The sequence below is a fragment of the Barbus barbus genome, assembly GCF_936440315.1.
Source record: "Barbus barbus genome assembly, chromosome: 32".
Lineage (NCBI taxonomy): Eukaryota > Metazoa > Chordata > Actinopteri > Cypriniformes > Cyprinidae > Barbus > Barbus barbus.
The window spans coordinates 15,605,166-15,630,468 of NC_136760.1; the positions used below are offsets into that span (position 1 = coordinate 15,605,166).

A 25,303-nucleotide genomic window follows, 5' to 3' on the forward strand; every position below is an offset into this window, starting at 1 on the left:
AGTGATTGACAGCCTGTGAATCATGTTAATGAAGCATTCAATTTGCTGGCTGTGGTTTTGTTAATATTTTATATATATAATATATATATAATATATAATATTGTCAGTCCTAAAAATTCAGGTAATCGCTTTAGTTAGATAATGCAATGTCTATTTAATGAACAAAGTAGCAAAAGCAAGGCCCAGACAATATGTGACCCTGGACCATGGAAAGCTGAATAAATAAGCTTTCCATTGATGTATGGTTTGTTAAGACAGGACAATATTTGACAGAGATAAAAATATTTGAAAATCTGGAATCTGAGGGGGCAAAAAAAAAAATTAAAATATTGAGAAAATCGCATTTAAAGTTGTCCAAATGAAGTTCTTAGCAATGCATATTACTAATCTAAAATTAAGTTTTAATATATTTATGGTAGGAAATTTACAAAATAACTTCGTGGAACATGATCTTTACTTAATATCCTAATGAATTTTGGCATAAAACAAAAATCGATAATTTTGACCCACACAATGTATTGTTGGCTATTGCTACAAATATACCCATGCTACTTATGACTGGTTTTGTGGTCCAGGGTCACATACGATACTGCATCAATATGGGCTAACAGTATTATGATATTGTTATTCTTTCTGTTTATCTGTATAGTTCTTTTTTATTTAACTGTGATGTATTTCAATTGGTTTTATCTCCATTGTGCTTTGCGTAAATACACTACTGTTTAATACTACTGTTTTTCTATTTCAAATATATGCTGTTCTTTTGAATTTTCTGTTCATCATCTTCAGCAGTTTTAAACCGTTTTCAACATAGAAAATAATAAGAAATGTTCCTTGAACACCAAATCATCATCATAGAATGATTTCTGAAGGATCATGTGACACTGAAGACTGGAGTAATGGCTGCTGAAAAATTAGCTTTTCTATCACAGGAATAAATTAAATTTGTAAAAATATTTAAATATAAATTTTTTCAAAATATTAACATGAAAAAAATATAAATGATTGGCAAAATTTTTAAATGATTCTTCCCCCAACCCTATCAGCAACACTTTGACACGTTTTCTGCTTGTGTGTGGTTCTGTCTGTTGGCTGTACTATAAATCTCTCGGCCCAATCCTACATTAACAGGCTATCTGAACGTGCTGTCCAATAACCGCTGGAGAGAGCGCTGGTGCCAGCTAAAAGACAACCAGCTGTTGCTGCACAAGGACCGGGCAGATCTGAAGACACACATGGCCTCTCTGCCGCTGCGGGGGTGTGAGGTCATTCCAGGGCTGGACTCCAAACATCCCTTTGCCTTCCGTCTGCTTCGCAACGGACAGGAGGTGGCTGTTCTGGAGGTACGTGCCAAGTCCCTCAGCTCTTGCGGGGCAATTAATGTGTCTGAGACAGGACCTCAGGGCAGGGATTAGATGGATGGTTTGGTTGGCTTGCTTTCGTAATGATGTCACTGCTGTATCATGTGTAGAGTGGATTCGCAGAGATTGCATAGATTAGTGCTTTATTTGTCTCATATTCCACTGACACTCATTTATTGCATCTTTCCTCACCCTTTTTCCCGTCAGGCCTCCTCCTCTGAGAGTTTGGGAAGGTGGCTGGGGGTCTTGCTGGCCGAAACGGGCTCCACAACAGATCCTGCTGCACTGCACTACGATTACATTGACGTCGAAACCACTGCTAATGTCATTCAGCTGGCCAAGCAGTCATTTTGGTGAGAACCCAGTACTGCTAAAAAATGTTTTATTAGCATGCCACTTTTTCGGTAACACTATAGGGAACACATAGATTTCCCTGACCAGCCTCCTTATTTGCTGCTTATTAATAGTTAGTGAGGTAATTGTTAAGTTTAGGTTGGATTAAGGGGTCTAAAATATGATCGTGCAGAATAAGGCATTAATATATGCTTTATAAGCACTAATAAACAGCCAATATGATGGTAATAGGCATGCTAATAAGCAAGTGGTTAATCGTGAGAACTGGTCCTTATAATAAAATGTTACCACTTTTTTCCTTAATAACTTATATTTTTCAACACATATGGGTATAGTAGTATTTTTTTTCAAAACTGTATTGCACACATAGCTTTACAGCCATTTCAGCTTTAATAAAGCTCTCTTGAACACTTACACAGTATGTAGCATTGTAGTATGTTGTCTGATTCATTTTACCGAACTGGTTCATTTGTGTTCATGCAAATAAACCAGTTCATAAAGAACTGATTAACAACTGAATAAATTGTATCGTTGGGCAAAAGTTTCCTGCCCTGCATTTGCATCTTCAGAAATATTTAAAAATATATGTTTAACATAACACTGCTGTTCAACAGTATATTTAATGCACAAAAATAAAAATATTAAATATTTAAAAAATTAATTTAATATAAAACAATGTTATATATTATATTACATTTACATTTAGTCATACAGCAGACACTTTTTTCCAAAGCGACTTACAAATGAGGACAACGGAAGCAATCAAAATCAACAAAAGAGCAATGGCAAGTGCTATAACAAGTCTCAGTTAGCCTAACGCAGTACACGTAGCAGTTTCCTGTTTTCAATTATATTATATAATTGAAAAAAAAGTTTTTTTCAATTATATAATAAATAAAAAGAAAACATTACTATAGTTGTATTAGTTATATTAGATTAATTATATGTATTCATCTGTAACTTGTATTTGTAATTGAGGTTATTCAAAAAAATTCTCATTGTTTTTATCTGTCATTAAATTATACATTTTGTACTCACTACTTTTTCTTTCTTTTTTTGTTATATATTTATTTTTTAAATAAATGTACTAATGATTTCATATATTTGTATAGTACTATTGAAAAGTTAGAGGTCAGTAAGATTTTTTTCAAGAAATGTATACTTTTATTCCGCAAGGATGCATTTAATTGATCAAAAGTTACAGTAAAGACATTTCTAATGCTACAAGATATTTCTGTTTCAAATAAATGCTATTCCTTTAAAAAAAAAAAAACTTTATATTAATAAACAGTGAGAAAAATAAAAAATTGTATCAGTTTCCACAAACATATTAAAGGAACACAGTTTTTTTTGGAAATAGGCTCATTTTCCAACTCCCCTAGAGTTAAACAGTTGAGTTTTACCGTTTTTGAATCCATTCAGCCGATCTCTGGGTCTGGCGGTAGCACTTTTAGCTTAGCTTAGCATAGATCATTGAATCGATTAGACCATTAGCATCGCGCTCAAAAATGACCAAAGAGTTTCGATATTTGTCCTATTTAAAGCTTGACTCTCCTGTAGTTACATCGTGTACTAAGACCGACGGAAAATGAAAAGCCGGGATTTTCTAGACCGATATGGCTAGGAACTATACTCTCGTTTATACTTGACTGTAGTTAAAGTGCTCATGAGTAGCTTGTAAACCTACAGTTTTGAAGTATCTTTCCCAACACTACTGAGTTTAAGTTCTTTGTGTGACATTTGTATACGTAGTAATGAATTTATGTATGTGTTCACAGTTTCACCAGTAAGCGCGCAGTTTCTCCAAACCCATACCTTGATAACCCGGTCAATGGTTACGCCTGTCCCACAGGGCTCGCTCTGCATTATGATGACGTGCCCTGCATCAATGGATCGGTAAGCAAATTAATAAACTTTAAACCCATAAAATTCTCACCTTCTTTTCTGATCCTGCCTAAATCCTCTCTATTCCTGATCCACTTTTTCTTTCCTAATGGCTCTTCTCTTGCTTGCACGCTTGCGATACGGAAGGTACCAGATGCGCACTACTCCTCCCCAGCTTCAGGGGACCGTCGTTGGAAAGAAGAGTCTCATTATGAGAATACAGATCTTTATGAAAACATGCCCTCCCCCAAACTAGCAGCCCGCTACACTCCCAAATCCATCCGCTCGCAGTCATCTTCCGCGGGGCATTACAACACACCACTCGCCACCAAATCTCTTTCCTCTTCCTCCTCTCCCTCAGCTGCTAATACTAACACTAACCAGGTGACTAACCAAGGCTAACACAGTATATCGCAAACAATGGATATCTGTATCAGATTTGTATTTTCAGTTAACATTAACAAACACAGAATGGAAATAATCGCGCAGCATAGTGCATGTATTGTGGACCACCCAGCTCCAGAAATGAATGCTTTTGATCTATATAATATCCATGTCTGTGTGGTCATGGCCTTGAATGGATTTACTGAAGCCTTAGTTCACTCTAGGATACATTTTATAGGCCAAGGATTGAAAAAAGGGTTGCAGCCAGCTATAGTATAACTAAAAGAAAATGTCCCCTCAAGCAACATGTGTGGTTTGGTAGATGTGGTTTGCAGATCTAACCTATGTGAAATTATTTGTATTAAGTGGTAATCTTAGAACTAAATCACAAATCACACCCTTAAAATGTAACAGGTGTTAACAGCGAAATCAAAGTCTTTAAATATCAGATGTTTGTTAGTACCCCACATATCAGTTTCACCTTTTTTTCTACGTTTCTTTCATTCAATCAGCTCAAGGGAAAGAAAGGCTTGATCACCAATGGGTTCGCTGCAAAGCAGAAGTTGGACAAGAACCAGCCCAAAAAGGCCAATGGAATCAGCAGCACTGTTCCAGTGAAACGCAACAACTCTAGTAAGAGATTGTAACATATAAAAGCACATCTGATAATCTCAAAATGAGTCTTAAATTTTTTTTTAAAAGTGGACATACGGCTGAAACTAAACTAAGCAGACATTAAGTCTGCATCCATTATCCTAGCTATTACACCACTAATTTCTTTCAAGGAAAAAGAAGCCACACAGATTTGTGGAGAATGCCGGTATGTGGAAATTGCAGTGCTGTTAGACAGCAGTGGATCTGTTGACATGCTCCTTTGTAAACTTAATCACCCCAAATTCTGTTTCAGACGGGCAGTCAGTCAGTCACAGACATCCTAACCATCCAGTAGCCATTTACGTGGACTCGCAAATATTTGGATGTGATATACTGTATATTCTGTCTGCCTTTTAGTCTGCGTTTGTGGTCTCAAAGACCTTTAATGCGATGAAAAGACTGAATCCAAAAATTATAAATGGAAAGATTTTCTGACGATGGTTTACTTTGATTATAATGCATCATTAACCTTCACAGGTGTGGACCAGTATAAGTACGGGAAAAACAGAGTGGAGGCAGATGCCAAGAAACTCCAAGCGAAAGAGGAGGAGCTGATGAAGAGGAAGCAGGAAATTCGAAACCGCCTGACCCAGCTGAAAAAAGACCGGAAGGACCTCCGCACTGCTATAGAGAACAACACAGGTGAGGATGTGTCAATGACAAACAAGAGTGTTCAAGATAGCAAAAAAAAAAATCTCTACACTAGCATTCAAAGGTTTGAGGTAATAAATACTTACATTAAGCAAGGATAAATTGATCAAATTGGATCAAAAAGATCAAATTGTGACAGGACATTTATAACATCTCTAAAGTTTTCTATTTCAAAAAAATTATTTTCTATTCATTAAAGGATCCTGAAAAATGACAGTTATAACCTCTCCCGGTGTTTATTTCATCCAGGTAAGCGCTCCCAGGCAACTTTGACAGAGAGACTTAAGAAAGTGGAGGATGAATGCAAACTAAAAGAGGAAGAACGAGTCAATCTGGAACTGGAGCTGACAGAGGTGAAGGAGAGTCTGAAGAAAGCCTTGAATGGAGGTGTCACCCTGGGCCTGACCATTGAACCCAAAACGGGCAGCTCCAGCCCACAGGTCTGGAAAAAAAGCAACAATTTCTCTAACATAGACATGATGTAATACTAACTGTAGGGTTGTCACTTTCATTTTTAGTGATAAAAGCAAAGCAGGTATCAAAATGTGTCTCGTTTGTTTTTAGTCTCCAGTGCTAATGAGGCGAACGGTGGACAACTCGCCCATTTCCAGCTGTGACACCAGTGACACTGAGACCTGCTCTCTACCAGTCAACAGCGCATCTCTGCTGCGGCGTCAGACACAACAGAAAGCCTCATCTGTGCGAGGACACGTCCTCAGGAAAGCCAAGGTCAGTAACCACATAGCACTTATTTTCTTCATCACACTAGATATTAAATCGCAGTTAACATGTCTTATGGAAAAGCATAATCCTAAAGTTGCATTTACTTTAAGATGTTGACAGTGCATATTTTACCTCTGTGAGTTCATTCTGTTCTCTTTTTTTGCAGGAATGGGAGATGAAGTCTGGCACATAAGTTCTTTTCCACCAACTTTTCATTTTCACTGTATCTATTTATTTAATTTTGTCCATATATGAGTGATGTTGAAATTGAATTGACTGAACCATAGACAAACTTTTCCAGAATTAATTCTGGAAGACCTTGACTGAGTCCGATGCCCAGTGCTGTTTATCATTATAGCACTATCCTTGGATCATGATCTGACTATAAAGCAACTTACAAATGAGGAAAAACTCAAGCAATTTGTCATATAGAGGCCAACGGTAATGCCACAAAACCAAATTTATATACACTACAGTTCAATATTTTGGGGTCAGTATAATTTTTTTTAAGGAATTTATACTTTTATTCAGCCAGGATGCATGAAATTGATCTAAAGTGATAGCAAAGATAAAAACAATATTTTAAATTAATGCTGTTCTTTTAAACTTTGTTTATCAAGGAATCCTGAAAAAATGTAGCATGGATCCACAAAAATATTCAGCAGCACAACTGTTTTCAACATTTATAATAATAACAACAGATGTTTCTTGAGTGTCAAATCAGCATAACACAATGATTCCTGAAGGATCATGAGACACTGAAGACTGGAGAAACGGCTGCAGAATATTCAGCTTTGCCATTACTGGAATTAAAATATATTAAAACAGAAAGCAGTTATTTTAAATTGTACTAATATTTCACAGTGTTTTTCTTTGTTTCTAATCAAATAAATGCAGCTTTGGTGAGCATAAGAGACCCCAAACTTTTGAATGGTAGTGTAACATTAGACGAAATATAATTTTAATATGATTTTATGTTATCATGAACACAGAACATCTCAGATTATGGTCCACTAAATATATTGTGCGCTAAACTCACTGGTCTCAGTCGGTAATCACTTAAAAGTCTATAAAAGTCTGTTTCTATCTTCAACAAGAAGCCATTAATGGAAGACAAAATCTCCAAGTATTTATTTGTAAATGTTTAAATAAATATAAGCCACTCTGTGTTTGTCTGTTGATATTTAGTTATGCCTTTCATCGGGCTTCACACTAGTTGTAGAGAGCAGCTTTGGGATATACAGTACGTCTTAAGATAAATGTAAATTACAGAATGTGATCATTCAAAGCTTGCTCTTTACAGAAAAGTGTAATCTGTATGAAAGTATTTTACCAGCCTCTCCTCCTCCTCCTCGATGTCTGGCCCATTATTTTCAATCCAGTGGTCTGGCCAAACTTTTGGCTATGGTGAGAGCAGCCCATGGGGAACAGAGCAGCTCAGGCCAGGGTGTGGTCCTCTCCTGGCTGACTGCTCTGGAAACTGTGCCTGAAAGTACTGCTACACTTCCCCTCCGCCGAACACACTCCAGCCACTGCACTGAAACAGCTGAAACACCAGAACACTGCAATGCATCATACACTGACAGTTATACATGTACTGTATGCTAACACAAATAACACAGCGTGCATATGTGAAGTTCATTATAGTTTGCAGTCTTCAGCTGTGCATGTGCAGGTGTAAGAGCTTGTAAGTAATCCGTTTGCAAACAAAAGAAGAGTTCAGACTGTAATCTGCTTTGTTTTGACCACTCAAAGTCCAGCCACCTGATGTACTGAAAATGGTGCTTTTAACCAATGCTTAAACTGTTCACTCCTAATTCAGCCAGATTATGGAGTCTTGGTGCTTAATTTAGACACACTTTTGTATTAATGTTCAAGACATATTTATAACTCTTTGTTTATTGAGCAGTGAAGTTTGGCTTGTGATTTGAAGCTACACATTTTCAAGCTACGCTACACGCAGGGTCAGAGCTGGGTCAGAGCTTTTTTTTTGTCCAGTCATTTTGTAAAAGTCTGCACTGGATCCATGTTTGGTATCAGTATATTTGTACAGGACAACATTAAGTCACCTTTGTCTTCAGCTCAAAGTAGACGAGATGCTTCAGTCTTTCTGCACAGCTGCTTATTCTGTAGTCGAAGTGATTTACTGATTTGACAATGTAAGATAAAACCTTTAGATTGAGTCAGCTTTGCAAAAGTAAAGGAATGTGGAATGTGAAAAACTTTGCTTTAAATGTCATTTTGCTTTGAGGGTTGTTTGTTTTGCACCTTATGGATATTGCTGTTTTATTTTGCTGATGACTGTTGTCAACTTGGCAACAAAAGGACTACATAAAAATAAAGTGCTTAAAAAAATTGCTTGTGTGTACCAATTTGTGTATTATGACAATTCGCTATAGACCATAACTGGCAACATTTCTTTTGAGGCTATAATGATATACAATCACAATGACTCACTCCAGCAGTTTACTATTGTATTACACACTAAAAATTAACAGGGCCTGAATTTGGTTCAGATTTTAATCTAACCAAAGACTTAAAAAGATGGAACGTTCCCTTTAAATCCGGCTAGTAACATATATTAAGTTCAATGACAGAACACTGGCGACCTCGTGCGTACGAAGATAAAACAATCAGATTATTCGGATTTCTCACTTTGTCGCGTGGTATCTGTTACTTTTCTCATCGCTAGTCAGGATGGACTAATCAGAGTTGTTTTTAAATAAAGATTTTAAAATGTATTGTATTGAGATGTATTAGAATGATTTCTATTTTTGGAAATAGCATTTCTAGCATAAAGAAAAACAATAATACAATACAACGATTATTATAAACCTCCGCTAGATGGCAGAGTAGTGTTTTTCAGACGTTTACCGCCATCGATAGATTTTACCGAAGAAGAGAGAAACGTTTGGCCCTCGGATAATAGTTTTGCTTTTCCATTTTCTGTATTTTTATTCCTATCCACAGTATTTTTGCTCATAGTGGCATCTTTCGGAAAACATGAACGAGGATATTTTGACCACTCTGAAAATACTGATCATCGGAGAAAGTGGAGTGGGCAAATCCAGGTATGAGATTTAAGATACTTGAAGTTTACAGATGTCTTCTGATGGAACAACAAAAACAACAACAACACAGCTGCTTATATTAAAGCAACCTGACCTCGCTTTATATAGGAACCACTGAATGTTTGTCAATTCAGTATTCTCAAATTATAACAAATTTGTTATTTTGTGTTTGTTTATGTGTCATAATTTGCTAGTAAGACGGAAAGTCTGATTCACCTTTCTTTCCCTTCTTCTCTTTCTTAGTTTTCTTTTGAGATTTACAGATGATAGATTTGATCCAGAAATCGGTGCAACAATTGGTAAGTCTGTAAAATCATGTATGACTAAGGTAATGTTAGTAGAGGTCCAAAATATATAAACACAGCAGTGTTTTCATCCTTTGTAGCTAAAGCAGACAGTCACATTGTTTTTTGAATTTCTGAAAACTGACATGTCAAAAACAGGCTTATATATTACAAAATACAGTATTATATATTGATTAACAGGCTTTGATTGCCATCTTGTTCTTTATATGGGTTATAAATTGTTTACAGGTCACAGATTACTTGTTGTGTAAGCATGAGAAGTTTCTTGGTTTTTAAGTTTGTTTAATTATGTGCCTTTATTATGTAATGAAAACAGAAACCTAACCATCACAGGACACATTGACGTAAACCACACATGCTTCTCTGGTGCTGGTCTTACTTGGAAAAACAGCTTTACTTGCATTGTTGAAATTCTGGACCTATAAGTGAAATTTTAAATTTTGAAAAGTATATTTATCCATGTCAGATCCTGTTTAACAGCTGCACTTCTTCACTAATGTCTTTACAGTGGAGATCAATGTATAATCTGGTCACACTTTTAGTCTGGGGACCAATTCTCACTATTAAATTAGCTGCTTATTAATAGTTTGTAAAGTAGTTAAGTTTAGGAATGGGGTAGGATTAAGGGATCTAAAATATGGTCATGCAGATGAAGGCATTAATATGTGTTTTATATATACGAATAAACAGCCGATGTGTTAGTAATAAGCAACTAGTTAATAGTGAGAGCCGGTCCTTAAAAATAATTGTTACCTTACCTTATACTGTATGTTGTGGAAGTTCATTGGTTCTTCAAAGCAATGACCGTTACTTTGACATTTAGGTTGACATGTGTTGATGTGACCGCCGTTTTCTTTTCAAAGCCCCCCAGTCCAAACCAAACAAGTTCAGATCTCCTTCTTTGGCTTCCTCTGGTAAATCTGTCAGTCCTGTGTTGAAATTCAGGAGTACTTCATGCCTCCTGATCTTTCATTCACAGAGTGCTGAGAGATTTATTCCCCTGTCATCTTTACACATACTTTCATTTTTCTTTTATGAATGTAAATCACTTATGTTTGTAATTGATGTGGCTTTGCTGAGTGATCAGACAGGTGGTTGAGTCGTCCTATTTTCTTTTTATCTGTACGTAATAAACCCACAATTCTCCATTCAGTTATAAATTCTGGTCTTTCTAACTTTAGTCGCTCTGGGCTTGTTGCCTGACAAATATCTGGGTCCATCAAAAATTAAATCTGTCTCGCTATATATGAATGGTTTTATCATAATCCTCATAAAACATCTAGACCGTATTTCTATATATGCTTGTGAATCTTTTTGAATATTTCACCTGATTATTTACATTTGCTAGTGTTTGTATGTTAAAACCATTTTTTTTGGGTAAAACCATATTTGTACCCAGTGTAAACCTAACAAAACCTCCCAGTCCCAGTTCTTTTGAGGATGTCCTCATTTGTAAAAATTGTAAATAAAGGTGTTGTTTAATGTTGTTAAAGTGCAGAATGTTTTTTTTTTAGTTAAGGCTAGGGGTTGGTTACAGTACATTTATAACTTGCTGTATATAAAACTCTTCCATCTACACTTGACCCTCTAAAACAAGCCTTCTCTATTCTTTTTAGTTATTATTTAAAAATGTACTAAACCCATCATTTATTTCAATTAAGGTGTAGATTTCAAGGTGAAAACCCTGGCTGTGGATGGAAACAAAGCAAAGCTAGCAATCTGGGTGAGCAGTCAATCATATTTTATCCCTACATTTAGACTTTAGAGCGGCACAGATTTATGCTTTGCGAAGGTTAACTATTTATTATTTAGTTTCCAGGGAAATCATATCTGAGTTTAGACATTACTGTACGAGACGGATATAAATTAGTCTTTAAAATACTTTGACTGTGTTTCCCTAATATTACACAAGATGACAGTGTTGTTCCTTGCTTTTTTCCTGAAGGCAGGCAGCTCTTTTGTAACGTCTTTATAATTAAACATATCCATTGTTACATGTTATTTAGCAGTATTTCCCTTAATTTTGTCTCGTGTTTACAGGACACAGCAGGCCAGGAACGTTTTCGAACTTTAACCCCCAGTTACTACAGAGGAGCTCAGGGTGTCATTCTGGGTAAGCAAGCATAAACAGTTTTTTCACTACTATACTATTAAAAAAACATGAAAAAGCTGTACCGCTTTAGAATAGTGTTTATGTATCTAGCATGAACATACACTGATACACTGGAATAGTGTATGAAACACCAAATGTTATATTTATAGTTATATTTGTCTGATTTAGGCTAATTTGATAAGTCTAATTGTTTATCATCTAATTTAAAATGTTGTTTTTAAATGTCTTTTTAGTGTATGATGTGACTAGGCGAGAGACATTTGCTAAGCTGGATCACTGGTTGAATGAGCTGGATACATACTGTACAAGAAATGATCTTGTCAAAATGCTGGTGGGAAACAAAATCGATAAGGCAAGTTACATTTAATGTGCTTAATGTTTTTTTTTTTAAGCTGTACAAGTCCAGCAGAGTCTTTGCACTCTTTGTCGTATGTTTCCAGGCAGGTTAAAACACCTGCCTGGACCCAATTTCCAAAGCCTGACATTATTGACAGATATGCTCTTCATCTCTACACTGCTCTATACTTATCTACAAAAATAGTAGTCATTCTGGATTGCTAAATACATAATGCTGATGTAGACATAGAAAACTGGTTCTGTATTCGTAACTCTAAATGGAAACAATGTCTGATTCTGAGCTGTTTTTCTCTGTTTGTGTAGGAAGACCGTGAGCTAGAGCGCGAAGAGGGTCTGAAGTTCGCTAGAAAACATTCCATGCTTTTCATAGGTGAGTAGTCACTAAGATGTTCCCTTCATCCTGTGATGAATTTCGTGAGCCCTCATTATTCACTAATACACAAGCTTTAAATAGGAATACATAGACATTTTACTTTGGTTTTATTTCCCATATTTTATTTCAAGACTCATCTTCTTCACACATGGAAAAATCAGACTTTTGACGTAAGCTAGTTTATTCAACTGCCGTAATACTCACATGCTACTATTCACTTGGGCCCATTTGCTAAAAAACAAAGATTATGCTATTTAATTGAGAGATTAATTATTTGTAAAAGTTGAGCATTCATTTATCATGACAGTTAATTCAAGTCAGACTTTACAATGGTTCTGATTTATTTCTCATTTGAGCTTGTGTAATTGTAACAGCTCTGTGTATGTATTTGTGGGTGATGTCCTGCATTCCTTTGCGCTGTGGGTTTGGTTTGTAAGGCATGTGACACGCCTCATGAGTGGGTATGTAAGCAGCAATCTGTCTGAATTGGCCGTGAAGCCCTCACACCAAATGAAATCTGCAGATGGACACCATGGCTGCGGCCCGTGTGCTTGAAGCCAATGCGGGATTTTTTTCAGATGTAATGTTTCCTGTTCGCGTCTACTTTCTCCTGACTTTTAATATTAAAGGCGAAGTGTTTCTTATGTTTTTGTAGCACACTATTCTTACAATTCTTTTTTGGTTTTGTATTTGTTTTGAAAGAAATTATTCAGCAAGGCTGCATTAATGTGATAGTAAAGGTGTATATAATGGTACAACAGATTTCTATTTGAAATACATTTCTCTTTTTCATGCAGAGGCCAGTGCTAAGACGAGAGATGGTGTTCAATGTGCATTTGAGGAGCTGGTGGAGAAAATCCTGCAGACTCCAGGCTTGTGGGAGAGCGTGCACAAGACAAGAGGAGTTGCCCTGTCTGAACTCTCTGAAACCGGTCAAGGAAGCTGTGGAGCATATTGCTCACTTCTCTAACACAACTGCTGTTTAAACAGTGCAGGTTAGATTACTAGATAGAAATACTAGATAGAAAACTAGATAAGCCTTGGAGGGGACCTTTACTACATTATTTTAGTGATGAAATTAATTTTAAGAAGGCACGCTCATCATTTGTATTCAGGAGGGGGATAAGAAAACCTTGATTACTCTATTATACCTCAGATCAGTTTGCTTCTCAGTTTGTATATTTCTCGTAGTGTTTTACTTTGTTTTGTCCCAGTGCCTGTGTTTCTTATTTAGGGAGAGGTAAACACTCATCAGTTTAACTCGACCTTTCAAACTGCTGGAATGAGACCTCAGTAGAACACAGATTTCCATCAACATGCCTTCGCTTGATGTCTACAACGTGCAGAACTCCGTTCTTTCTTTATCGGTCCATCTTTGGATCCCACTTATCCTACTGTCGATCACTTGTTAACTCTCTTTCCTCTCTCTCGCTACATATATCTGTCTTCAATTCAGTTCTATCAGTTCCGTCTCTGTTTCTCTACGTCTCTCTCTACAGAATAATAGAGTTACCAAGGATTTTGGATTTGTGTTTTACTACTTTTATTGACCTGGACCGCCCACATAAAAATGTTTTTGAAAAGTTTATATATCAAACAGATTGGCACAACAAGTCTCTGCTGTGCTTATAAACGAGGGTAAAAATATCTGGCATAGCAAGGAATAGATTAATGAGAAAAGGTTAATTTCTTTCTTTTGAATATAGGAGTATTTTTGCCTGCAGATTCATGGACACTTATTGTCTTGACATTTCTGTCCATCTCAAAGAAAGGAAAAAATGTTTAAAAATCCTTAGAGTGAGTCATTAGGGTGTGACTATAGATGGCTGGTTTTCTCACACAGAAATGGAATAAAAGAACAAATTTAGAAATAATAAAGGTTCGCCAAAAAAATCTATGACACTTAACTGCGATGCCAAATGAATATTTCCATTCTCCTAGTTTAATCTGCACTATCCGATCTGGACTATTTAGTCTGTTATGTTTGTTTTAGCGAAACATCCAGGGGGTCCCAGATGTCTGGTCTTGTATTAGTAGCTTAAAAACTGGGTGGTAAAGTCCTGTTGAGAGCCAACCTCAGTTACAGCAGTTTCAGAAAGTGTGTGGCACATGTGGAAGGAAACGCTGGGTTTGTATATAGACCCACAGAGTATTTTCATTTTTGCGCATTTATGCATTCCTTTTCACTTGTTTTGAAAATGCAAAATATTAGGCAATTATCAGTGTGTCGTATAGTTTCCAGTTGCATGCAGTGATGTCTTCTGTGCTTTTTATGGCAGTTATATGTAATGGTTTATGTTTTGACCAATCACTGCATATCAAAATCATCCCATATTTCCATTGATCTGAGGACTTTAACTAATTTTGGTGTGGATTCCTTACATAATCATATTTCTCTATTTGTATGCAAGTTAAAATGTAAATCCAATGAATACACAAGAACTCATTTACGCAATATTGCATACTGTTATTGCACATTCATTGCTGTATGTAAATATTTGCTGATGATGGTCATAAATACATTGTAATGTTGATGTTTCACACTATAATGCTGCAATATTTTGTCTTTGAATACCGTTTTCTCTCTCTCTTTCACTTTCTCTCATACTTTTTCCAGCAGTGAGTTCTTGTTAAATATGACCCACCACAGGAATGTATCTCTCCAGGCCTCTGCGATTTCACCGTTTCCCGTAAAATTTCTGCGTGAATGCTGTAGTGACTGAAGTGTTTGCTTATTCATGTGTTCAGATGGCATCTTCATATGGTTTCTGCACCCGTCCGATGTGGATGAATCCAAATTATTGCATTTGGACAGACAGGCAGGTCCAGTAACCATAGTGATTGCAGGTTTTTCAGTGTGGATATGTCTTCAGAGCCCTTTGACCAGGAGGTGCGTAATTCCAAACTGACAAATGAAGGCCTAGCCGAAAGATCTTTTTGGATTAAGTGCAAAATGATTTGAAGAATATATGTGTCGATCATACATCATCGACGCTTTGCGGTGTCTATACTGTATTGTTCTTATATGACTGGCTGCCCATACTAGTCCTGTAATTCAGTACGTTATATTTCCCCTGAAGATCTTCTCTAAATGCTCCCACCTGCCAGTTTCACCTTGGATGAGGAAGGGATATTCCAGGCACAATATTATAATTGCATAATATAATACCGAGGCCTAATTACTCTGCTGGTTAGGGTAGCTAAAGGCCTGGTTTGGACCAATATGCTGAGGCTCAGTGTCCAAAATTAAACGTGCGGGTGACCAGCCATTCTGGTCTTTGCAGGGTAAGGATATAAATCAGCTTTCTTAGGTCCTTGTGTTGAGTTTTTAATGCTGTATTCCTTCAGGTACCTTAATTCAATTATAGCAAATTATTGTTTGTTTGCATTATCTGCTTATTTTAGGCAGAAATCTGGAATTTCATGAAAAGGATTTCTAAATCTTCAAATACTGCACTCAATTTTATCTTAATACAAAAATATCTTTACAAGTTTCTGAGGTCTGAGGCAGTGTTAAATTTCCCTTGTTTTTCGACAAAAATATCCTGTAAATATTTTCATCATATATTAATTTTAGTCAGATTTAGACTGACTAAAATGGCATCTAATTTTAAACAGTGAAAATAAGTTATTTTTTGGAGTTTTTGCCTTTATTATGGCAGGATAGTGGAGAGCAGACAGGAAACGAAGCGGGAGAGAGAGGGGGAGTGATCGGGAAGGGTCCTCGAGTCTGGAGTTGAACTCTGAACGCCTGTATGTTGGCACACTTGCCTACGAGGCTATGAGCACCAACATTCACATAACTTTTGTGTAGAATGTTTATTATGTTTATGTGTAAATATGTGATTAATCTCATAAAGGATGTGTTTGGGTTAATTAACAACAAATTAACAACATCGCTAACAATGTGCTTCAGTTTTCCATTTTTTGACTTACTGCTCTGCCTCAGCAATCAGATATTATTGATAGTCAGCCTTTCTGCATTTTTATATTATCAAGAAACATTGTCAGTGCATTTGTAATATCTAGCAGGGTTTGTTTTTGAATTTGTGTTGCGTTTTGTGGCGATATGGTAATAATTGACTGTTGAAGATCTCTAAGTTCTGTTTTCCAGATTCCTTTCACTCGTTACATCAAACCAGGCGCTTATATCTGTACATTTCTGCATAGGCCATCAGCCCATGTCTCATTAACTACCGTCTTTTATTCTTTCTTTTCCCCCTCTCTCTCGTGCATGGGTCAGTGCTCAGACGGCCTCTCTGTGGGCTCATCACACTGTCCCTCCATGAGACTGCAATGGTGGTTTCATAAGGGGTCGAGTTCCCCAAACGTCACTGCATTTGGCCTGCTCACACACCCTGCTCTCGTTATCAGTCTGATTGATTTGCCGTATCGGCCGGGGGAACGGAGCCAAAGCAGTTGTGGGTCGGAGGATAGCTTGTGGAAAGTGCACGAAGGGTCAGGGTTTAGTGATGATTTCGGAATCTGTATTTCACACTAGAGACACATTTAGCGCATCGTGCTGTGTATAAACCGAAGGAACATTTTCATTAGAATTCTACGGTAAATGCATCTTAATGGGGGTGAAATGCGGGGTTTCTTTGTACCACATATTCTCTAGTTATTGATGGCATATTTGGCCAGTGTTGAAGCCTCGGTTAAGCGTGACATTGGTCTGAAAAGCAATTTGCTTGGCTGCCATCCATTTCCAAATCCTTTTTAACCTAGAATAAGACTCTATCTGGATCTGAAACTATTTATGTTAAGTATCGAGTTGATTAGAAATGTCTGTGGTAATGCTCGTAATATTTTTCAATAATCCTCTACAACTGTCATAATCATTCCCTCCAAGTGTTTAAAATACAGGAACTGTCAGAATAACCACAGTTTATTCTTTCTAGATAAATAGTTCTTCTGACTAGTTGGATATGTACCTTGGAAGTTCATATTGGTCACACGGCAGAAACAGCTCGCAAGCTTTTTGTGGTCTTTTAATGCCATTATTGCAGCTCAAAGTCTCACTTAGTCACTAAATTGTTCTTTTAATAAGTTTTGGTTGGTTGTAATAACTTTCACTCTCTCTATATTGAAACATTCGAATAACAGCATTACAAATCTATATATCGTATATCAACCCTGCACAATCTGAAAAAAGCAAAAAAATGTCACTGGAGCAGTACCCTCACTGCATATCACTAACTTGGTTCTAAAACTGGGGGTGTCCAACAAAATGTCATAGCAATTTGTATCTAGTTTACATTTTGGTAAATTAGTGGCTAATGTTTATGAATTCAGATTATCTCATTTGTTCATTTTTGTATGATCTATTTATACCCCAGTGGTAGTTTTCCTACTTTTATTCTAAAAATCGAAGATTCATACTGTCACACTGTCAAAATCACCCTGTAAATAAAGATCAGTTTGGGGCCTGAGCAAACTTCCAAGGAGGCTATAGGATGACTTAAAATGTTTAATTATATTATGAAGAATCTCAATACAAATGCTAAACAAACAAACAAAAAAGTAAACTGAAATAATATTCTTAATGTATTCACAATCACATGGTTAATTATTTTAATATGTCAATGTAGCACGCCCACTGTCCAGTTGGCAGTACTGCAGTTAAATCTATTTGACAAATAATGAGACGGACAAAGTTGAGTTGTTATTCAAAGTTGAGCCTCTCTCGCAGTTCACCATTACCATAGCAACCCTGGACCATGCACCATCTCCCCCAAACTGTCCACTAGGATATTTCATCTAACAAGTTAGTTGTAGCGATCATAAAGAAAATCATAAGCAAAGATAGATAGATATAGCATGCATAAATACATTAATATAATCAATTACAAGGAATAAACATACATATCCAACATATATACTTATAAATACATGTGATCAAACTTTCAGGGTGTCACATCAACACTCTCAGTTTCTGTTAACAAAACCAATACTATAATCTATCATAATTACAGCAGAAATACCAGAGGATTATTATCTTATTTAGTATAGGGATTCTTCTGATATTGTGTTGGACAATATCAAGTGAAAGAGGTTTTGAACCACTGCCTGAAAGGGGTCATGAACTGAGAAAACATAATTCCTCTGATCTCTTGGTCATTGTAAAAACATCTTATAAGTTTCAATGTTTCTAACTTTCTCATTAGTCTAAAAACAGCTTATATTGAAGCCAATCTGCCAAAACGACAGCTGTACCACTCTATGATGTAATAGTGTGGCTAAACACCACCTCTGCGGAAGAAGAACAATGCCTGCTTCTACATCGCTGCCTCTTTAGCCCCGCCCACCAATTCACGCCTGTAGTGTAAATAACGAGAGAGGCAAAATAAAGATGCTCCAAAGACAAGGTTTGCAATAATATTCTGAGTTTGCAATTCACTGTTTTAATTCATTTTGATGAATACTAAATCTGTTTTTTGCGAGTGGGATGACACTCACATTCACGTTTAGTCTAGAACTACAGTAACAGCATGTTCACACAGCGCACTGTCAGTCAATAAATGGGGAAAAAAGTAGCTCAGATATTTTCTTGTAAATTAAAAAGTAATGCGTTACTTGGAAAAAAATATTATTACGTAACTCGCGTTGCTTGTAATGCCTTACCCCCCAGCACTGCAAACAGAGCATTCCAATGTGGGGGGTCAAAACAGGACAGAAAATAGACTATTATTTCTAAATTAGGACATACTTTGATGTAAAAATCTTGACAACTATATAAGTGGACCTCAGCGAACCGTGCGTACAAAATAAAAAAAAACAAAGGCAGTTCAAGATCCCTTTAAAAGTTATTTAGGATACTTGTATGCATGATTTAGTGTAGATACGGTATACAGGTTTACCTTTTGAGGAGTTTATTTCCTACATTGTGGCTGCTGCTGAGAGCTGCCCAATTCAATTAATACATAGTTAAGAGAATTGAGCAGAGATATGATGATAAAATGACTCACAGAGCTTTTTAAACTTGCATGTACTGTATAAAGAAGCTCACTGTCTGGTCCCTGACTTCAATCTCTAAAACAAACTTTTGAATTCCATTTCTCTGCTCTGGACAGATGACGGTCCTGGCTGTAAAATCTGTTACACACGATTTAGATTTGGCTGGGCTTTCCACTCTCTCAAATCCATCCATCGTTTTCAATCTCTATATTTGACAGAGCGCTGACATACCATCCCCAATTTTGCCGTCTTCTCTTTCCTCACCTTTGTTTTCCAGACATCGGATGTGCGGAAGCGCTTTCCTCATCAATAAAAAGGAAATTAATAACACTGTCTAAATTCCATAATGCAAGGTCTACCACATGAATTCTGACATGACCGTGACCATCCGTCTTTGTGGTGATGGAAAATAAAAGACCCTACACTGAAAGGAAAAAAGTCCTTTGCTCTCAAAGTCAGTTTTTAGCACAAAGCTAAGTGGGCACATGGGAGGCCAGAGCATGAATTAGTGGCTTCATTCATCTTTAGCAGATCTGTGGCTTTCAGCATGCTCCCAAGTGACATCTCATTGGCCCGAGTGTGCTCAGTGGGATTCCTGGAGCATTCTGTCATTCACTCCACACGTACATGCACACATAAAGACTACCAGACTGACTAGTACAGTATAGAGCGCTGTAGCCACAGGCTTCTATAATAAACTAATCACATTGTATCAACACAGAGAGGGTGTAAGCTTTCCTCAAGCAGAAGAGGCAGTGCCATGGAAAAACCGCATGTTTCACTGAGACAGTCCCTTTTCTGTGTTCCTGAGGAATGAAAGGAAAGAGGATGAAAACAGTCTGGTGGTCCTACGGGTCATATGATTGGCACACGCGGTAACAGATTCTTTATTTTGTGTAAATAATCGTGACTTGTGAAGTAATTGTAGTATTTATTTCTCTTTGACTGTCTGATCTTGTGCTCTTGGTGACATGCCGGTAAGTTGAATGCACAAAATTGCCTGAAATTTCATGGCTGGATGTTTCAATAGCCAATCTCTGTCGGAATATAATATGGAACCCATCATATTGTGTAATACTGGTGTGCTTAAAAGTAGCAGTAAATCACTACTGTTTTTTTACTTGTCTGCCCCAGGTTGTGGATAACCTGTCTGTTTTTACTTACTGTTCGTAACAGGCCGGTCTGATTTAACTGCATCAGATTCACTTTAGGGTGCTTTTTAATGCACAAACTATGATTTGTTGGCTCATTTTAATTTTTTACCCTGCACGTTACAAAAAATCCATCTAATGATTAATGCTTTTCTGGGCATGTTGTGAGTGCCAGTAATTCTTTCTTACACTTCTGGCTTTAAAAGTGCAAAAGCAGCCATGCTTTGAGGTGCTTTTGACTGCACTGCTGGAGGTCTCAAGTCTGATTTCACCTTTGGCAAGGTTTAGTGCTAAAATGTTTACATTTGGCCAATCAAGCTCCAGACAGTAGCGCCTACACTAGAATGAGGTCATGTGTCCTGCCACCAGCAGCATTATTGTAAGTCTACAGCACATAACAGACCAGGTAGGCCATCATATCCCTCATTCAGATCCCTCCATGTTACTCAGCAACCCTTTCTACACTGGATATTAACATTTAAAGTGTCTTTTGTGAGCAGAAAGTCTCTGACTACATGTATTACATGTGTAGCCTTATTACTGTATGTACTGTAAGTGTAATGCTGCATTTTGATAAAGCATACAAAGGTTGTTTTTTTTTAGCTGAATGCTTAATTGACAGGAAGATTATTTTAAACTCTTTAGGACTTTTTTTTTTTTTTTTTTAAATGAATTACACACGTGCAGTATTTAGTAATGACCACTTGGTTCACCCAAGACAGCTGTTAATACCAGGTGTAAAGATAAGCAGTGGTTGTCCAACACAGTACTCAAAATCCAATATAAGATATTGCCTGTATTTCTGCTGTAATTATGACAAAAAGTTTGAAAACAAGCAGCTAGAAACTAACAGTATTGATATGTGAAAATAATTAACCATGCACAATTCAATTTATGATTACTGAAGTTGTACTTTATATTCTATAAATTCAGTTAACACCTTAGTTCCCTTTCAGTCGGTCACTCCGAGTCACGTCGGATGACCGACGAAATTGGGATCTCGCCAGAGAGACCAATCCACTTCTAGTGTAACTAAACGAGCCAATGGACATTGGCATGCGATCATTGCATCCAGCTGCCACTGATCACAGCGTGAGCATAAGAGGCAGCAGGTGCACCGCATTAATTCATCCTTTTGCTTCGGAGTCGAGTGGTAGTGGTGAAGCTACTGCTCTCCCCTTCCAGAGAGTGTTTCTGCGAGCGAGTGCGGGCGTTACTGCGCAGCAGCGGTGGTCACGTTGGACGGGAGAAAAAGATCGTCTTCCAGCTGACAGCCACACTAAGAGTGTGCGATGGCCAGCTCCCCTGCGTGCTTCAGAACTAAAAGAGCATTTCTCTGAAAGAGCAATTTCTCTAAAAGAGTAACACGGGTGATCGCGTCTTTTTAAAGATGTCTTATCACCCGTGCGTTTCTGGGTGTGGTCGTTTCCTGGCGCCTCAGGACGGTCACGATTGCTGCCTCACGTGTCTGGGCATTCAGCACGCTGAGGACGCTTTCGTGGATGTTTCATGTTCTTCTTGTGGGGACATAACCATCTCAGAGTTGCGTAATAGACTCCGTTATGTCGATCCAGCGTTCGTCCTGGCACCCGGTGTGACGCTGCATCGGGTGGAGTCAGAGGTGATTTGAGGATCACGGTGAGGGCATCCCCAAGTGGAGCTCCTCACCCCTCAAGCACTCCGCAGCCGGTGGAGCTGCCGAAGGAGCGTGCTGGGCCCTCTGCTGGACGGGGTGCACCAGGTGTTTCCTTCGGTGCCCCCTCTGACGACCAGATGTCGATCTGGTCGTCAGAGGGTAAGCGCTCTCTCTCCGGGGATGACGACTCGGCTGCGTTGCCCCCTTCGGGTGTGGTAGCACTGTCCAAGCCAGACCCAGAGATGATGGCTATGCTTTCCCGGGCCGCCGAGAATGTCGGGCTCGTGTGGAATCCTCCACCGCGTCCCGTCCCGATCCTTCGAGGTTGGACGAGTGGTTTCTCGGTGGGGGTCGTGCTGGTTCTCAGCGCCCCCCTCCGGTGCCATTCTTTCCAGAAGTGCATGAGGATCTTACAAGATCATGGAAGGCACCTTTTACTGCCCGAAACAAATCTTGTGGCTCCTCCTCCCTCACCACCCTCGATGGTGGGGCCGCTTTGGGGTACGCGGGCATCCCCTCGGTGGAGCGGTCTGTGGCCATGCAACTATGTCCAACAGCCGCTACCACCCTGCGGGGTGACCCGTGTCTCCCCTCACAGGCCTGTAAGTATTCCTCAGGTCTAATTGGCAGTGCTTATAGAGCCTGTGGGGAGGCGGCTTCTGCCCTCCACGCCATGCCGTTATTGCAGGTCCACCAGGCCAAAGCCCTGAAAGACCTGCACGAGGGTGGTCATGACCTGGCGGTTCTACATGAGCTGCGTGCTGCGATGGACCTCGCGCTTCGAGCGGCGAAGGTGACTGCACAGTCTCTGGGTTGTGCGATGTCCACGCTAGTGGTCCAGGAGCGCCATCTCTGGCTGTGTCTCGCTGACTTTAAGGAGCAGGAGAAGGTACAGTTCCTGAATGCTCCCGTGTCACAGACCGGCCTCTTCGGCGACGCTGTTGAGAGCTTTGCTCAGCAGTTCTTGGCAGCACAGAAGCGGACTGAGGCAATCAAACACATCATGCGCCGGAGGAAACCTGTTGCTTCCACCCCGGCTGCAGCCCCTCACCCTGCTCGTCGCCGTGGGTGCCCCCCTGTGGCCGCCCCCGCTCCCGCGCAGCCGCAGCAGCCTTCCACCAGGCAGCGTCGTGGAGCCGGTTGCAGGCAGGACGCTCAGCCCGTCCAGGCCCCCGCCAAACCTGGCGGCAAGCGCAAGTGCAAGAGGCCCTGAGTTGGGCGACCCAGAGACGGAGGAGACTGCTCATCGGGAGATGGTGACCGCACCACTCCGTCCCCTGGAGGAGGGCCAGGTGGAGAATCTTTTGTTTCATTTTGCTTTTTGGTACCCAAAACATCAATAAAAGAGCGATTTCCTCAATCTCTGGGTCTCAAGAGGAGGAGAGTGGTGAACTGTGCATCACGGGACCACTTCCCTCCTCCTCTCTTGCCAGGCAGCGGGTGGTTGCCCAAGAGCACCCCTCCTGCCCATTCGTGGAACCAGGCAAGGGCGGTAGCACTCGAGTCCCCGCTTCAAGTCGTCAAACGCTGGGCTGTCACAAGCCTCAAGCCGGGTTCCTGTGTTTCCTCCCGCACGAGGAGGAATCAGGTGAGTGTTACAATACACACCCAGACCCCACCCCCTGCCGTCACAGGCCAGGCCGGCACAGGCCCCAGGGCGGGTCCCTGTGTCCCACCTCGCTGCCCCTCCGCGGAGACGTCACGTCCCATCGCCACAGTCGCTGTACCACCGCTGAGCTGCCGGGTGACCGGCTCGGCTCCTCAGCGAAAGCATGAATTAATGTGGTGCACCTGCTGCCTCTTATGCTCACGCGGCAGCTGGATGCAACGATCGCATGCCAATGTCTGGCGAGATCCCAATTTCGTCGGTCATCTGACGTGACGTCTCTGTTCCCTCCTTCAGGGAACGAGGGTTACATACGTAACCGAGACGTTTTATGTGTTTTAGCAGTTTAGTTTATATTTAGATTATTTTAATTTTCAATAAAATGTATTTTATTTCAATAAAATATTTTCATTATTATGAATTAGTTTTATTAATATATGTGACCCTGTACCACAAAACCAGTCATAATGATAATTTTTTTTTAATTGAATGAATAAGCTTTCCATTGATGTATGATTTGTTATGATAGGACAATACTTGTCCTAGATACAACTATTTGAAAATCTGGAATCTGAGGGTGCAAAAACAAACAATTTTTTTTGTTGAGAAAATCGCCTTTAAAGTTGTCCAAATGAAGTCCTTAGCAATGCATATTACTAATCAAAAAATAAGTTTTGATATATTTATGGTAGGGAATTTACAAAATATCTTAATGGATCATAAACTTTACTTAATATCCTAATGATTTTTTTGCATAAAAGAAAAATCAATGATTTTGACCCATACAATGTATTGTTGGCTATTGCTACAAATATACCTGTGCTACTTATGACTGGTTTTGTGGTCCAGGGTCACATATGTACAGTTGAAACCAGATATTTACATACACTTCAGAAAAAAACACAAAAACTTTTTTTTCTTTACTGTCAAACATTAAATCAGAGTAAACTTTTTCTGTTTTAGATCAATAAATATTAACATATTTTCTGCATTTGTTAAATGTCAGAATCGAGCGAGGGAGAATTTTTATGTATTTTTTTTATCACTTTCATCAAAGTCAGAAGTATACATGCACTAGTTTATTGTGTCTTTAAACAAAAAGGAAACTCCAGATGATTCCATTCTGAGCTTAAGAAGCTTCTGATAGGTTAATTGATTCAATTTGAGTTAATTGGTGGCACACCTGTGGATGCATATAAAGGCACACCTCAAACACAGAGCCTCTTTCTTTGACATCATGGGAAAATCAAGAGAAATCAACCAAGACATCAGGAAAAGAATTGTGGACCTCCACAAGTGTGGCTCATCCTTAGGTGCAACTTCCAGATGCCTGAAGGTCCCACGTTCATCCGTTCAGACAATAATATGCAAGTATAAAAAACATGGGAATGTACAACCATCATACCGCTCAGGAAGGAGACGGATTCTGAGTCTCAGAGAGGAACGTTTTTTGGTGCGAAATGTGCGAATCAACCCCAGGACAACAGCAAAAGACCTTATGAAGATGCTGGCTGAAACTGGTAAAACAGTGTCCTTATCCACTGTAAAACGAGTCCTGTACCACCATGAGCTGAAAGGTTACTCTGGGAGGAGAAAGTCATTACTTCAAAACCACCATAAAAAAGCTAGACTACAGTTTGCAACTGCACATGGGGACAAAAATCTTAATTTCTGGAGACATGTCCTGTGGTCTGACGAAACAAATTGAACTGTTCGGCCATAA

At 38.9% G+C, this 25,303-nt stretch overlaps 2 protein-coding genes across 5 annotated transcripts in view; both read left to right on the forward strand.

The window, feature by feature from the left end:
* The window catches only part of LOC306852332 (actin filament-associated protein 1-like), a 49,789-nt gene extending 41,430 nt beyond the window's left edge, over positions 1-8,359 (forward strand). For both annotated transcript variants that reach the window (XM_079389068.1, XM_079389067.1), the window contains exons 10-17: positions 1,132-1,343; positions 1,569-1,714; positions 3,494-3,611; positions 4,496-4,616; positions 5,115-5,279; positions 5,538-5,728; positions 5,853-6,017; positions 6,178-8,359. In XM_079389068.1, coding sequence (XP_079245194.1) covers positions 1,132-1,343; positions 1,569-1,714; positions 3,494-3,611; positions 4,496-4,616; positions 5,115-5,279; positions 5,538-5,728; positions 5,853-6,017; positions 6,178-6,204 — 1,145 coding nt within the window. In that variant the 3' untranslated portion in view covers positions 6,205-8,359. The remainder of the gene's footprint in view (positions 1-1,131; positions 1,344-1,568; positions 1,715-3,493; positions 3,612-4,495; positions 4,617-5,114; positions 5,280-5,537; positions 5,729-5,852; positions 6,018-6,177) is intronic.
* Positions 8,360-8,883: 524 nt separating this feature from the next.
* The window catches only part of LOC306852387 (ras-related protein Rab-18-B-like), a 43,400-nt gene continuing 26,980 nt past the window's right edge, over positions 8,884-25,303 (forward strand). The window contains exons 1-8 of one of the 3 annotated variants that reach the window (XM_079389145.1): positions 8,896-9,082; positions 9,326-9,381; positions 11,049-11,110; positions 11,428-11,500; positions 11,734-11,852; positions 12,161-12,227; positions 13,028-13,225; positions 13,465-14,818. In XM_079389145.1, coding sequence (XP_079245271.1) covers positions 9,015-9,082; positions 9,326-9,381; positions 11,049-11,110; positions 11,428-11,500; positions 11,734-11,852; positions 12,161-12,227; positions 13,028-13,200 — 618 coding nt within the window. In that variant the 5' untranslated portion in view covers positions 8,896-9,014 and the 3' untranslated portion in view covers positions 13,201-13,225; positions 13,465-14,818. Of the gene's footprint in view, positions 9,083-9,325; positions 9,382-11,048; positions 11,111-11,427; positions 11,501-11,733; positions 11,857-12,160; positions 12,228-13,027; positions 14,819-25,303 lie in introns of those variants that run through there. The other 2 variants (XM_079389146.1, XM_079389147.1) reach the window with 2 other exon arrangements.